Source organism: Sminthopsis crassicaudata, chromosome 3, assembly GCF_048593235.1.
Source record: "Sminthopsis crassicaudata isolate SCR6 chromosome 3, ASM4859323v1, whole genome shotgun sequence".
Classification (NCBI taxonomy): Eukaryota; Metazoa; Chordata; class Mammalia; order Dasyuromorphia; family Dasyuridae; genus Sminthopsis; species Sminthopsis crassicaudata.
The window spans coordinates 534,794,899-534,812,151 of record NC_133619.1 but is presented as its reverse complement, the minus strand read 5'-3'; the positions used below and the strand labels follow the sequence as shown (position 1 = coordinate 534,812,151).

General features: G+C 33.9%; 1 protein-coding gene across 2 annotated transcripts in view; it reads right to left on the bottom strand.

Annotated features, from left to right (window-relative positions):
• The window catches only part of PDGFD (platelet derived growth factor D), a 303,617-nt gene that overhangs the window by 41,999 nt on the left and 244,365 nt on the right, over positions 1-17,253 (bottom strand). For both annotated transcript variants that reach the window (XM_074304387.1, XM_074304388.1), the window contains exons 4-5: positions 11,597-11,659; positions 8,105-8,303 (exon numbers count right to left, since the gene is read on the bottom strand). In XM_074304387.1, the coding sequence (XP_074160488.1) occupies positions 8,105-8,303; positions 11,597-11,659 (262 nt within the window). The remainder of the gene's footprint in view (positions 1-8,104; positions 8,304-11,596; positions 11,660-17,253) is intronic.

Genomic DNA, 17,253 nt, shown 5'->3' with positions numbered 1-17,253 from the left:
CAAAAAAAAAAGTTATAATTATAAAATTAATTTTTAAACTTTAATAAAAAATTTTTAAAAGTATACCATCATATACCATCTGCAAAGAGTGATAATTTGGTTTCCCCATTACCTACTCTAATTCCTTTAATCATCTCCCCCCCCCCCACTCTTATTGCCAAAGTTAACATTTCCAACATAATATTGAATAGTAATAGTGATATTGAGCAACCTTGTTTCACCTCTCATCTTACTGGGAAGGATTCGAGTTTGTCCCTATTACATGTGATGCTTGCTAAAGGTTTTAAATAGATGCTAGTGATCATTTTAAGGAAAAGTCTATTTATTCCTATACTCTCTAATGTTTTTAATAGGAATGGGCATTGGATTTTATCAAATGCTTTTTCTGCATCTATTGAGATAATCATATGATTTTGTTAGTTTGGTTATTGATATAGTCAATTATGCTAATACTTTTCCTAATATTGAACCAGCCTTGCATTCCTGGTATAAATCCTACTTGGTCATGGTATATTATCCTGGAGATGAGTTTCTGTAATGTCTTTGCTAATATTTTATTTAAAAATTTTATGTTAATATTCATTAAGGAAATTGTTCTATAATTTTCTTTCTCTGTTTTCATTCTACTTGGTTTAGGGACCAGTACCATATCTGTGTCATAAAAGGAATTTGGTAGGAGTCCTTCTTTCCATATTTTTTCAAATAGTTTGCATAGTATTGGAGTTAATTGTTCTTTAAATGTTTGATAGAATTTACATCTAAATCCATGTAGCCCTGGAGATTTTTTCCTGGGGAGTTGATTAATAGCTTGTTCTATTTCTTTTTCTAAAATGGGACTATTTAAATAATATATTTCCTCTTCTGTTAATCTGGACCATCTATATTTTTGCAGGTAGTCCTCCATTTCACTTCGGTTATCAAATGCATTGACATAAAGTTGGACAAAATAGCTCCTACTTCTTGCCCTATTCATTGATGGAAAGTTCTCCCTTTTCATTTTTGAGACTGACAATTTGATTTTCTTCTTTTTTCTAATCAAATTAACTAAAGGTTTAGCTTTTTTTTTTTTATGGAACCAATTCTTAGTTTTATTATTAATTCAATAATTTCTTACTTTCAATTTTATTAACCTCCCCTTTTATTTTCATAATTTCAAATTTGGTTATTTAATTGGGGGGTTTTAATTTGTTCTTTTTCTAGCTTTTTTAGTTGTAAACCCAATTCATTGATCTTTTTTTTCCTCTATTTTATGCAAGTAAGCACCTAGAGATATGAATTTCCTCTAACAATAGCTTTGGCTGCATCCCACAAATTTTGGTATGTTGTCTCATTATTGTCATTCTCTTAGATGAAATTATTAATTGTGTTTATAATTTGTTGTTTCACCCATTCATTCATTAAGATTAGATTATGTAGTTTACAATTAATTTTTGGTCTATTTTCTCTTGGCCTTTTATTGCATGTAATTTTTATTGCATCATAATCTGAAAAAAATGCATACACTATTTCTGCCTTTCTGCATTTGATTTTTAGGTTTTTATGCCCTAATACAGGGTCAATTTTTATATAGATTCCATGAACCACCAAGAAAAAAAGTATACTCCTTTCTGTCTCCATTCAATTTTCTCTAAAGATCTATCATGCCTAAATTTTATTTACTAAAATTCTATTTACCTCCTTAACTTCTCTCATTTATTTTGTGGTCAATTTATCTAGTTTTGATAGAGGAAGGGTGAGATCCCCAACTGATATAGTTTTATTGTATTTCTTCTTGCAGCTCTTAACTTACCCTTCAGGAATTTGGATACTCCAATGTGGGCAGCATATATATTTAGTTTTGATATTGCTTAATTATCTATGGTACACTTTAGCAAGATATAGTTTCCTTCCTTATCTCTTTTAATTAGATCTTTCTTTGCTTTTGTTTAATCTGAAATCAGGATCATAATCCCTGCTTTTTTTTTTTTTTCTTCACTTTAAGCATAATAGATTCTGCTTCAGCCTTTTACCTTTACTCTGTATGCATCACTCTGCTTTAAATGTGTTTCTTATAAACAACATATTGTAAGATACTGTCTTTTAATCCAGTCTCCTATCTGCTTCCCATTTTATGGGGGAGTTCATCCCATTCATATTCATAGTTAAAATGACTAATCTTGTATTTCCTGCCATCTTATTTACCCAAGTTATGTTTTTCTATTTCCTTTCCCTCTTTCCCTCCTCCCCAGTATTTGCTTCTGTTCATCATCTCCCTCAAACAGCCCTCTCTCTTTATAGCCTCTCCCCCTTTCTTACATCTTTCCTTTACTATTTCTGTTTACCTTCTATTAGCCTCCCCCTTTCCTTTCCCACTTCCCTATAAGGTGAGACAAGTTTTTTTTAATGAAACCAAATATGTTTCATATTCTCTCTTTGAACAAAATCTGATGAGAGTAAGATTCACACAATGTTCATCTCCCTTTCCCCCCCCCCCTTATAATAGGTCTTCTTTGCCTTATCATGAGATATGACTTCCCTCATTTTATCTCCATTTTCCCCTTTTGTCAATACAAGCCCCTTTCCATCTCTATTTTTTTTCATATTATCACAATAAAATCAAATTCTACCCTCATTCTCTAAGTATACCATAACATAGATACAATTCTCAAGAGTTCTTTCCATTTTACCTTCTTTATGTTTCTCTTGAGTTCTGTATTTGGAGATCAATTTTTTTGTTCAGCTCTGATGTATTCATCAGAAATAAATTAAATTCACCTATATTGTTGAATGTCCATCTTCTTCCCTGAAAGATATTGCTCAATTTAGCTGCATAGTTTATTCTTGGTTGCAATCCAAGTTCCTTTGTCTTTTGGAGTATTGGATTCCAGGCCCTTTGATACTTTAATGTGGAGGCTGCTTGGTCCTGGGTAAGTCTGATGGTGGCTCCTTGATATCTGAATTGTTTCTTTCTGGCTGCTTGCAATATTTTTGCCCTGATTTGATAATTCTTATATTTAGCTATGCTATTCCTTGGAATTTTAGGGGTTTCTTTCAGGAGGTGACCAGTGAATTCTTTCAATTCTTTTCAACTCAATGGTTATTTTACCTTCTGATTCTATGACATCACGACAGTTTTCCTTGATGATTTCCTGAAAGATGATATCTAGATTCTTTTTTTTCATTATGATTTTCAGGAAGTCCAATAATTTTTAGATTTTCTTTCCTAGATCTATTTTCTAGGTCAATTGTTTTTCCAATGAGGTATTTTACATTTTCTTCTATTTTTTCATTTTTTTAACGGATTCTTGAAGTCTCATTGACTCATTCACTTCCATTTGTTTAATTCTAAATTTAATTAATTATTTTCTTCAGTTAGCTTTAGCTCCTTTTTTATTTGTCCAAGTGAATTTTTAAATGAGTTGTTTTTGTTCATTGCATTTTTTTCCATTTCACAAATTCTGTTTTTCAATTATTTGATTTCTTTTTTGTATCTTTTTTGTAAAAAGTTATATGTTTCTTCTATTTCATCAGATTCATTTTGTAAGGAATATTTGCCTTTTCTATTTTGTCAAATCTATTTTGTAGGGAGTTATATCCTTTTCCCATTTCATCATATCTATTTTTTAAGGAGTTTTCTTCTGATAATTTCTGTTTTTCCTTTTCCATAGTCTCTTGAAAAGATCTCATTTCCTTTCCCCATTTTTCTTCTAACTCTCCTTTAAGCTCCTTTTTGAATTCTTACAAGAGAGCCTTGTGAAATGGGGACCAACTCATATCACCCTTTGGGGCCTCATCTATAGCTGATTTGCCTTTAGGAACATTAGGACTTAACAGTCTGTTCTCTCTCTCCATAAAAACTGTCTTTGGTCAGAGTTCTTTTTGCTTTTTTTGCTCATTTTCAAAGGGTTGAGGTCTGCTTTTAAGGCAAAGGGGTGATAGCTGCTTTAGTTTGCCCTGGGGCTGTTGTTTCTGACTGATTTCTGGTGTTGGCTAGGCATGGCCAAGTCCCATGTTCTGGGATTCAGGGACTCATAATTTGCTTTTCATATTTGCTTTGGATGCTTTACAACAAATCTCTGGCTTATAACAAAGACAAAGTAGCCAAAGATATCCTCACAATAGATATCCTTGTAGTGTGTGAACACCACAATACCCTAGGTCTCCATCCCAGCTCCTTGCTCTGGGCTCAGTAGCCTCTCTTTCTTCCCAAATAAATAGACCATTTCTCAAGTTCTTCCAAAGTATCTTCTTCTGAAAATTTGTTGTACTCCAAATATTTGTGGGTTCTGGCACTCTGAATCCAGTTCAAAGGCTTAATCTGCTATTGGTTTGAGGAAAGCTTGGAGAAGCTCAGATGGAGACACATTTGCTCTCATCATCTTGGCTCTGCCTCTGAGCACCCTCTTCTTGATGATTTCTTCTCCTGATTCTTCTGCCTGAAGTGTTCCTTCTAAGTCTTCTTTCCTACATCCTCTTCCAGGTCACACTCTGTAACCAAGTGTCCCTGTCTCACAAGGTTTTGTCCACGGCTCTTATCTCTTCTCCTTACATATTTCACTTGTTAATCTCATTAGCTCCTTTGGATTTAATTATTATCTCTATGGTAATAATTCTTAAATTTACCAGCCCCAAACTTTCTGCTGAACTTCAACCTCTTAATTTCAACTTCCTTTTAGACATCCTGACCTGGCATCTATTAAATATCTTAATAAAAGTCATAAACATTATTTTCCCCTTTAACTCTTCCTCCTACCTACCTTTCTTATTACCATTAAGGGGAATATCATCCTCTCAGTTTCTCAGGCTTATAATTTAGATGGCATTCTCAGGTTCTGATTACCTCACATCATTCATATAAATCTATTATCAAAGTCTGTCAATTTTACCTTTGCAACATTTCTCAAATATGTCCCTTTTTCTTCTTTGCCACTACCACAACTCTAGTTCAAGCCCCCATCATATCTCATCTGTACTATTTCAATAGCCTACTGTTTGTTCTACCTTCCTGAAGTTCCTCCTAACTCCAATACATTTTCTATTTATCTGCCAAACCTAATTTCCTAAAGCATAAATAGTAATAATTAATATAATAAATAATAATAAAGCATATATCATCTCAATAAACTCTAGTAGCTTCCTATCATTTCTAGGATCAAATATAAAATCCTCTACTTAGTGTTCAATAGCCTTTATAACTTAGCCTACTCTTACTTTTTAAATTTTACATCACATCATGTACATTTTTGTTTGCTTGTCTCCCCCATTAGATTGTAAGCTCCTTTGAAAGTAACAATTGCCATTTGCTTCTTTTTAAATGAATAATTGGCACTTAATAAATGTTTATTGACTGACCATCTGAGCTTCTTTATGAGTATTCCCTGATGATGATTCAGTTTTATTTTACTCCATCAGATCACAGCTTTGGGTATCTGCATTATTTTCTGACATGAGCCCTTCCACAACTTTGGGCTGCTAGGTTTCCTCATACTACCAATTAGTTGTGATCTCCTTTTTTTCCCCTCAGTCTCTAAATGCAAGGAGTAAACTCAGGAAGGAGTTGAAGTGAATAATTATATTTAGGTCCCCAAATGACCAGAATTATCAATGTGTTACCTGAGGATAATCTTATGTTCTTACAAAGGCTGGAGAGGAAGTATGACATAGTTGGCAGAGGGCTAGCTTTGGAATCAAGAATACCTGATTTTGTTTCAGGTTCTACTTCAGATATTTGTTAACTACATAACCTTAGGCAATTTATTTAATCTCAGTGCCCCTAAATGATTTTCTAAATTGCCATAGTTAGATATAGAGTATACAAAGATTCCCCACTTTAATAAAATCACAAAGTTGGATCAAAAAAAGAAAAAAAAAATCCTGCATATAACAGGAATCAATTTTCTTTTACCTAAACACTCTTATTGTGTGACTATGACTCCTTTCAAAAAACTTGAGTGGCTCCCTACTGGGATCAAAAATAAACTCCTTTATCGTTTTGAAATTTAATCTCTTCTCTGCCCGACCTCTTCCAACCTTTCAAGTCTCTTTACACTTGATACCCTTCTGCACATTGTAATTTACCCACTCTTTTCTACCAGCTATCTCACACATGAGAAGCTCTAAGTCCTACTTTTATCCTTTTACACTCACATTGCTCCATTTCTAGGAGGAACACCCTCCTCAGTTTCATTCCTTGAAATCCCTGGACTCAGTCAAAGAGCCCGTCTTCTTCATGAATTATTTCCTGTTTCCCTCAGCTGCTGAGGCACTAGCTCTTCAAACTTCTTTGTATTCTTTTTCTATCTTCTTTACATGGGTATAGGTGAACATATTGTCTTCTCCATTAGAATGCAAATTTCTTAAAGGCAAAAGCTCTTTTATGACATTTTCAGCACTTAGAATTGTACCTTAAATGTGATAATTTACTAATTATTTGATAAGTACTTGTTGATTTTTGATATATAAGCACCATAAGGACTTTTTTTTACAAACTTCCTATCTCTTCTGGTACTTAACATAGGCTTCTGTATATACTAGAGCTTAATATGTTTTGAATTATTGAGTTGCTATACATGTTAGCTAGTCTCAATTACATTTCTTTTACAGAAACTTTTGGATAAAAACCGTCTTGATACTAGAAAATTAAACAAAAAAACAAAAATAAAACAAAAAACAACTTTGGAATCCTTTATTTATTCCATGGGTGCTGCTCATGCAGTGTTTTCCCATCAACATGAGAAGGGCAGCATAATGATAAAAGAACACTGAGTTTTGAGTCAAGGGACCTGACTTCCTATTGCTGGAAAGGCTTAATCAATAAAATGAAGGGGTTGGATTAGATACTCCCTAAGGTCCTTTTTGGCTCTGAATTCAATTTTTTGAGTTTTCACCATTCCTGACCTCAGTTTTCTCATCTAAAAAATGAGAAAGCTGTACTCATGCTCATTCCTATTATCTTTATAATTAAACTATCAGAGAGATAGTCTCACATATAATTGTCTGAATTTTAAAAATTGGATAATTTACGCTGGGGAAATATGGAAAAGGTTTTGTGTTATGGGGAATAACATGGATAAAAAGGAGATGTGGAAGAAAATCTATTCTTGGGTCTATCATGAGGGCAAGAAAGCAGACAACATGGTGGGGTGCAATTGTCATGCAAAAAATTTACATTTTTTTTTAAAAATGTATATCCATAAACACTAATATAGTCATATTATTACTGGCTAACTCATCTCTTTTCCCAAAGTTTAGAAACTAGTTATATTCTTGTCTAAAGGAAGGCACATAAGGTTGGGTATAGAAAAGGGAGGTGACTCATTGACAGAATGTTATTGGAGACAATAGATGCTTGTGCTTGTCATTACGATATAACTTGATAATCTTGAGCATGTTTGGCCTCTCTTTATTTCCCTTTCCTCATTTGCTTCTCCTGGACATGCTATCTCCTGACTCCATGCCTCTGCATTGGCCATCCCTCATGTTTGGGGTATTCTTCCCTCTCACCTTCACTTTTTGGAATTCCTGACTCCCTTTAAGACAGCTCAAGCACCAATTCTACATGAAGCCTTTCCAGATTCCCCTACTCTCTCCAAATTACCATATATTCATTTTGTATACATTTTCTCTATATTTATATATGTGAACATGTTATTCACCAATTTTATAATGTTAACTCTTTGAGGGCAAGTATTGTTTCACTTTTAATTTTTTCCTTAGCACTTAGCTCAGTGCCAGGCTTATAGTAGACCCTTACTAAATATCTCTTAGTTTACTGACTGATCTGTAAAAAAAGAAATAACAACACTTTGCCTGCTTGAAAGGAGGAGTTTGGAATAAATAATTTCTTGATATTCTTTAAAGTTTGTGGATTTATGATCAATCTAGAATTGACTTTGGTCTTTTCTGGAAATACTAACTTGTCCTTACACAAGTGAAATTGTTCAGACTAAGGTTGGAAACTCCATTTTAAATTTTGAAAGTCTGATCATTCAACCAGGCTGATACTCATCAGCTAATTTAAATTGTATATTAATGAATCTTACAGTCTATAGTCATTAAAATAATCAATTCTTTATTAAGCAAATAAACAATCCTGCTAAAGAAATCTCAAATAATTGTTTCTTACCTTTGGATTTCCTGTCATAGTAAGACCTGCCTCGATATTGAGGGGTATCCATATATAGATTTTCAAGATCTTCTTGCCAGGTTTCTGGATTAAAGTGCTTGAGCAGGTCTTCCACAGTGTCAAATCCAGCTACTGTCTGATCCAGAGCATCTGCTGTGAGCGTGGGATCGGTCACTGATGGAGAGTGATAGGATACCCCCTAAGAGTGACATACAACTCAGTGTACTCAGGAAAAAAAAAATGCCACACCTATGAAACATAACAGTCATTTAGTAAGGGTAATTTTTTGGAAATAGTTGTTCAAAATGGGAAGGATGCACACAGAATTCCATTGATACCTGGCCATGCCACACTAAAAGGCAAGTGCCATTTTCCCACTCCAATATCAAATAAAACCACATGATATTCATGCAATTAGTCTTTTGCAAATCTAAAGTTAAAAGAAAGTCTTTCAAAAAGTGAAAGCATCTTATCTTTTCAACTTGCAGTCAATTACAGGAATTCAGTCATCCAGATGGAGATAACCAAGTTACTTAGCATGTTTCTTTCATAAAGCTAATTTGGTAGTTAACTATAAAGCTCATTCAAAATTCTTATGTGTCTTTGTTTCTCTTTGAACACACAAGGTACTGGTGATAAACCAACTGATGTCCTACTCTGCTCATCTGTAGTCCCCTATATATCACCAGTCAACCTTCTCAGGGACGAAAAAGAGCATCTCTCTTGGTGGGTCTTCAATTACTGAAAGTATTATTTGGGCCAGTGCATAAACACCTTACAAAAGCTTATTGTTAAGTGAAGTTTATTTTTCTTCCCACAAGGCTAATTATCGGTGGTTTCAGCTCTTTTGATAAAGGTGAAAAAATTACATGAGAAACTAATTAAAGGCACAGTGTTGTGGTTTGCTAATGATCATGACCATCATTAAAACATATTCAGGAAGATACAGAATGACTCCAAAGGACAAGATAATGTTGGCCACCTGAAACAGAGGAGAATTTCTAGTACCAAATGTATTCTTGTTAAGTTTCCAAAAGCTTCCCTCACTAACCCTTGTCCAATCCAGAGGCAAATGAACCATGGCTCCAATGGCTATGTAAAAATTTATGACCCATCAAAGAGAAATGGAAAGCATGGATCCTCAACTGAGTTTCAAATGTGCTCAAAGGAACTGCCAAGCCAATACAATCTCCCCAAGGACAAATAGCTTTTATCATTAAAGATAAAGAACATTGTTAATTAAAACTAAATGAAAACTTGCCTCCCTTAAACATAATTTCAGTAACCTAGGAGAAAGATCATATCCTACAAAGGGAAAGGCAGGAATGCTCATGTACACATTTATGTTTTAAATAATATTTACATTTTTATATTTTCTACATTTCTTCAAGTGAGATGTGCATTTCCATTGTGACCTTTAGAAGACTGGATTGGGGAGAGAGGCATATCACTGTCATCAAATATTTGATGGGCTATTATGTAAAGGAAGGACTAGGCTTGTTTCATTGAGCACTAATGGACAGAACCAGGTGCAAAGGGTAGACTCAAAAACAGATAAATTTAACTCAATGTCAGGGGAAAAAAATTCTGAATTTTCAAAGCTATCCAAAAGTGGTATGACATGTCTGGAAAGGTGATGTATAGCTGCTCCTTAGAAGTTTTCAAGCTGGATGAGCATGTGAGGTTTTGGTGGGACTAGACAGTGCCTGAAGTCACTTTCACCTCTCCATCATTCTGTCATCCAAGAAAGTCGAGGGTGAAAAGATATTTGCTGACATGTGTTAGCTAATTCTTTAGTCCAAGCTTTAACAAGACTCAGGTATTAGTGCTTTTGAGCACTTTCATCTATATTTGAATTATATCATCATCATGTTATCATCACTTGGTTCCTCAGGAAGTATAATTGGCTAGTTCAAATAGGGGACTACATAACTTCTGCCCTGTGTTCTTATATCTGATTTTGAATGCAGTGATAAGATTTACTGGACTTAGGATGATTCTAGTATATCAAATTTAGTTTCTTGTCTATGTAATTGTCAACCTGTTCCATCCCTTTGGAGCCCTGCCAGAACCTGTAGTTTAGGATCAGTTTATGATAATCTATATACTCAGATCAATTTCAAACTCTGGGCCAAGATGGACTTTTTAAATTGAAGAAAAATAATCTGGTTCCCTGGACTCTTAGGTTTGGAAATAAGCATCAAATCAACTTTGCCATTGGTCATACTCTGATTTTGGGCTCTTGTTTTGTTCCAAGTAATCTTGACCAAACAATTTTATGATACTATCTTTCAATAGCCTGCCAGGTCACTCTGATGCAAATTGTACACTTATCTGGATCTCATTACCTTGCCTATTGCTAACCTTTTTCTGGGTACACATTCAGTTTTGGTGAAGAGATTAAGGACATTCACTTCAGGGGCTGACCCATTCTCTTGTCAACTGAGCTCCAGTTCTAGCAGTCTGCTATTGTGCTCTTACTGTGATTTCTTGCTGAGTTTATCCTACCTACCTTAGATTCCTGCCTAACTCTACTAATCTTTCATGATATGAAAAATTCCAGAATAGCAAAATATAGTTTATCAAATTCATTATCAAAGATTGAACTCAAGTGCTGCTGATTTTGTGTCACTGGCCTAGGAGTTGACCCAAGTAAATGTAAGAATTATAGCTTACATCTTTCTAAAACTCCTGTGGCTGAAAGTGGGGTGGGGAAGATCCCTGAAAGAGTATATGTCACCAAGTCATCTTTCATCAATTTGATACATGACCAGCATCATGACTTGCCTATTATAGTCACTGGGTTTTTGATTTTCTATTTTTTTAAATGAACTACCTCCAAGTATTACAAATAAGGCTGTTTGGAGGCAGAAATCTTTGCTTTTAGCACTGGGCAAAAAGGGAGAAAGAAGAATAAGATATTGCTAAATTTGAAAAATAAGAAAGGTAGCATAATACATATTACAACAGGGCAGAATATTATAATATGACACCATAGGGTAAGTTGTGTTCCATTTCTCTGTCAAATGAAAAAAAAAGGTTAATTTCAATTAAGTTATCCTACTATAAACATTTAGATTTATTTAAGTATAAGAAAAAAAATTATAATTACATAAAGGTTAAAAGTTTTACTTGGTTTTCTCTAGGACTTATTGCAAAATTTCTCATTGGAGCATGGACCATATAACTTTGTAGTTTGATATGTTTGGAGAGTTTTTTTGTTGGCAGGTTCTACTTTGAAACTGACAAATACTTTTCCATTGACGATCACAAAGCTCTAACATTTCTCAAAAACATTTCTAAATAAAGAAAAAAAAAAAAAAGACCTCGATCACAATCTAATGTAACTGGAATGACATGGGAGAAAATATCCTACTTCCAACTGGGTTTTGGTTAAATCAGGATTACTTCTTGCAGCTAAAGTTGTACGAGAATTGACCTTGGATATCCCATCAGTTTTCTTACCCTGAAGCCCAGTAATGAAATACTTACTGAAAGGGAGCTTGTGACTGACTCCCAATTGGTCTCTGAGGCTGCTGGAAGTTGGAAATTATCCTAAGAGGCAAAGAAACACCCATATAAGTAAGTCAAGGCTGTACTTAATTCACTTTATCATGTTTCAATATAACTCAATCTTTGGAAACTTCTTTCAATTAAGTGATATAAGAGTAGAGGTTTTTCATTCTTGCATAATAGATAATCAGTTGCCTTTCTAAGTCCCTTACAAGGTCAAGATTGGCAGGCAGGCAGCCAAAGGAATAGTTAATACATCACACAGAACTGAAGATTGCTTCTTATGGACAGTGTGACCTCTTCATACCTCTTTGTTAATATCTTAAACAAGGAATTTCTGGACCCAACTGTATAAAGACATGCCAGCTGGAGACCAAATTGGACAAAGAATAAGTCCAATAATCACTGGGAAGAGCAACACTGGAACCATTATGGTATTGACAAGGAAAAAAAGAAAAAAAAAAAAGAAAAGGAATGGATAGTAGTTGGGGGCTGTGTGCTGTTTTTAGATCTGCTATTATTTAATTATAAAATCTTAATCAAATCATTTAATGACTTTTAATTTAATTAAATGGCATTTTAAGTCAACAAATATTTATTTTGTGCCTAATATAGGATAGGCACTGTGATAAGAATTATGAGTACATAGATAAAAACAAAATTATCCCTGTCCTTAAAGAACTTACATTGCCCTTAATCTCTCTGACACTCAGTTTTTGAACTATATATTCCATGAAATACCTTCCAGTATAAAGTCTTTGATTTTAAGAACTTGCTTCAAGGATTGGAGAGCAAAGGGTAGAAAGAAAGGATATTTTAGATTATTTTGTCCAGGACTTATCTTAAAAAAGTTTGTGATTACAAAATGACATCCGACCAAAAAATATATCTCTTTATGAAGCATATTTCTCTCAAGATATAAGGACTTTTATGGAAGGTACTCCAACTCTTAATTACTTTTTCAGTATCTACAGATAAGTGAAGGTGACCACTTCCACATGTCAAAGGTGGTTATTGACTATTTCTACAAAATAAAATATTGTACTTCCCTGCTGCCTGATCAGGAAACTAGAGAAATTCAGGATTCCCATGAGAAGATAAGCAATTCTATCAGTTTATTTACATAAATGACTATCAGCATAGTCGTATGAAAAAAAATTAAAGGAATATATCATATGGTCTCTACTCTTAAGGAAAATATAGTAGATAAAGAGAGGACACACAAGATCATTAAATCAATCAATCAATTAGCATTTATTAATGTCCTACTCTATGCCAGGTGTGTTAAGTGCTGGGGACACAAGGAAAGGTGAATTAAGTCCTGCTCTAAAACATAGCTTTTTAAAATATGGGTTTTAAGGGTTGTAAAATTGAATGTGGGGACACAATGAAAGTAGTCTGTTAATATTACTATTCTAATGAAGACATCAAGTTAATGTTCTTACAAACTCCACTTCCTCATTTTTTCCATCATTTTAAGTCTCCTTTGAAAATGACATGAATCTTATATTATCTCTTCCCATAGGCCACTTAAACTTTACCAAATACAGCTATTGTTTACCACAACTTAAGGATTTGGTAAATAGTAGTTTAATCATATGAAAAACCTGGAAAAGTGGTCTCAATCATATGGAATTGAAGACAATGAATTTTAATGGTATTGTTACTTTCTCTTTGTCTTTGATGCTTTATTGTAGCATGAAGAAGACCCTGCATTTTGGAAATAGAGCATTAATTCTGCCAGCTCCTCCCAAACTGGAAATATTTTGAGCACTGGCCTTAGTGACACCTGCCTAAAGAAAATCTTATGACCATAGGATTTACCACTAAGTAATGAATTTTCCTGACTGCTTTGGTGGAATACCTTCTGTCTCTGAAGACAAAAATCACAGCTCCTAGATGTACAGGAGACATCAGGATGAATATAAAGAGAAAAGAGTTAGAATTCTGACTCAGACTCTTATAGTATGACCCAAGGCAAGTCACTTAATTGAACTTAGCCTCAGTCTTTTCATCTGTAAAATGGCGCTTAAAATAATATCTACCTTAGAGGCTTATTGTGAATGTCAAATGAAATTATATATGTAAACTGCTTTATAAAATTTAAAATGCTGTATGTTAACTATCATGATCATGAGCATGAGCATGATCATCATCATCATATGATGACAATTCTCTACCAATAACTTAAATGTAACTCAGAGGATCATATTTTACAATTTCCTATTAAATTCATTTTGTTAAAATTGTTTCCTTATACATACAATAGTTTTATCTATGACCATACATCTAAAAATATGGTACCATTACACTGATTAAATAATAATGAAATCAACTTTATTCTTCACATCTTGAAATTGGCAACCAGTTTTAGGGTCTTCTATTAAAAAAATAATCCTTAAGTATTTTAAGGCATAAGAATTTTGAATGGATCGTAAGCTTAAACAAAGAAATGAGAAGATACTTCTGATAACTTTAAATATTATACACTTAAAGCTAGATTTCTTCATAAATTATAATTAAACTGACTGTTTAAGAAAAAGATATATAGGAAAGAAAAAGAAGATAATCTTTATCCAAATGATAGAAACTAGTTTGAAGTGTTTCTCAGTAGTTTTTTTTTTTTTTTAAGTCAACATTCTTTTTTGCTCACTTGCTTTTTTCTTTCTTATTTGTTTTTCTTTTTTGACCTGATTTTTCTTGTGCAGCATGATAAATGTGGAAATATGTTTAGAAGAATTGTACATATTTAACTTGTTTTGTATTGCTTGCTGTCTGGGGAGGGAGGAAGTGGGGAGGGAAGGAGAAAAATTTGGAACACTAGGTTTTACAAAGGTGAAAGTTGAAAATTACCTTTGTATGTATTTTGAAAAATAAAAAAGCTATTATAAAAAATAAATTAACATTCTCGCCTATCTTCCTCCACCCCAAGATTAAAGGCAACCTTCTCATTGTACTATTCCCTCCTGCTAAAATATATAGCACAGAATTGAAGGGGAGAGGTAAAGATTTTGTGAATTCACATTCAGCTCTTGAAGCATGGACACTAAACTACATGAAATTTACACATTCATGAAAATAAACAGTGAGTTATTAGCCCAGGACCAAATATGAAACTTCTGAAGATAAAATGGGTTAACTCTTGCTCTATCCAACTTCCTCCCCCAAGAGTTCCAAAAATTGCCACCATCAAAAATTCAATAAAATAATTACAGCCTTCCTTGTGAACTTGGCTTAGGAGGATATAATAATAAAGGCATACCTATTAGCTAGATGACAAAATGAATAGAGTGCTGGGCCCAGAGTCAGTAAGACCAGAGTTCAGATTTGGCCTCAGATACTTGATGGGTGATCCTGGTTTGTCTTATCCACTTGAGAAGAAGATAACAAACCACTCCAGTATTTTTCCTAAGAACACCTTACAGACTGCTTCCAATCAGAATTAATAGATTTAGAAGGGAAATTCAGACTTGATAAATTACAGGTAGAGACTCATCTTCCTGAGTTCATGTATGTTCTCTGATACTATCTGTGTGACCCTGAGAAAGTCATTGTTCCCTGATTGCCTCAGTTTCTTCTTCTAAAAAAGGAAATGGCAAACCTTTCCATTATCTTTTCCAAGAAAACTCCAAATGGCATCACAGAGTTGGACATGACTGAAATAACTGGACAACAGTTCTTTTACCACCCCTTTCAGGAAAACTTGTGAAATTATAATTGAAAACTGCTAGAAGGCTAAATGAGAGGTTTCATAGAATCATAAACTTAAAAGCTAGAAAGGGTTTTGGAGGACCTATAGTCAACCCCTTGCCCTATTCTACAGATGAAAAACTGAGGCCCAGAAAAGGCTAGTGATTTCCCATAAAAGTGGTAAATAACACAGTTGAGAAACTGATCCAAACCAGCCCTCCTTTCACTGTATCCTCTTTTTCTAAGGAATGGTGAAAAAGGCTTGTTGAATCAGGTTTTACCATCAGTTGTCAGGAGGATTCTGTGATCATTGTTCAGTGGAACTTGATTGAGTTCTATTCTCCTACCCTTTCTTCTTTTTCATTTTCATGTTGTAGCATTTGTCACAAGTTACCTTCTAACATCTCATAGAGGAGAAAGAGAGTGTATCTCCTCATTGCTACAAGCTAACTAATGAACAATGTGTCATCTTCAATGTGGCAAGAGCACATGCTAAATCACAGGAGCCTACAAGAAATGCCCAAGATTATTTTCTTTCATTATCATTTGATACTTAAGACACACACTCTAGACTTGGAGTCTTTGGATATGTCTAATGGCAGCCAATGTCCCAAATAGCTGAAATTTAGATAGACTGCATGTTTTTCAAGCTCATTATAAATGGCTTGTTCATTTTTTCTAAATGATTTGGCTGTATTTGAATAAATGAACTGTAAAATCCTCATTGCTAAAGGCACATAGTCTGCCTTCATTTAGGGTAAAGTAGCTATAGATACAGTATTTTCAAAGACCTCCATACAAAACATTCCTTATTTCTCAAAGCTGACTTCCCTTTGACAAGCTTTAAAAAGGATTTGTCAACCCCAAACTCATTTTTCTCCATATTGTTTTATCATAATTTTAAGAGGCAAAAATAAAATTCTTTTTCCTGATTATACCTTTGTTGAGTTGTGTCTTTATTTCTTTGGAAATTTTGAGTAGTCCAAAAGCATTAGTTATGATTAAGAGGAAAAATAATAAATGTTTAGTGATAATGCTGTCAACATTCATTTAATTATTTAAGAAATATTTATGATGTATCTGCTATCTCAAGCTACTCTATTGAGACCCATAAATAATTTTTTTTTCTTAAGAAAAATGCTTGGGGTCCATGCTCTGGAAATGCTTATGGCAAAATTGCTTTATAATGAGGTGATTCTGGTGCTTCAGTAACTAGATCTACTTGGATTAGATCCAAGACATAATTACCTTATATAAAATCTGGCTCCACAGAAGATAATACCAGTTTCCAGTATATATACAGATAGAAGAAATGCGGAAAAAAAAGGGGGGGAGTGGTAGAGAGAAGAGGGAAACATTTAAGATCTAACAAACACTGAAAACTTGCTGCCAACATATCCCCAGTAGTATTTCCCATGTTCACCACTAAAATGGCTCAGGTTCAAGCAACACGTATAAAAGCCTTGGCAGCAAAGTAACTGCTATTGGCAAGCAGAGTAAACCTAAAACACTATGGGGCCAAGAGTTGATCATTAATAAAGAAGATCACAGAATGTCTTTCAAAACTATAGATTAAAACACCTGAAATTGTATTAAATATAGCTCCCAGACCTCTGAGGAACTTTAGAAACAGAAATTTCTAGCTAGGGGCCAAAGGCTTCCCTTCATGTCCTATTGTTCCTCTATATAGCCTTGTGACTTCTAGTCACAGTGACATTCTTCCTGAGCTTTGGTTTTCTTATCTTTAAAATGGATATTAGTGATATCTAATATCTACCCTATGTTCTTCAAAGGATAAGATGATTGTGGATTTAGAGATAGAAGGGACTTAAAAGCCAGTAAGTCCATCTTTCTCATTTTACAGATAAGAAAACTGAAGTTTGGTATTTGTTCAGGGTCATATAGCAAGTAAATGTTTTGAGGTAGAATTGGAAACCTGGGCTTCA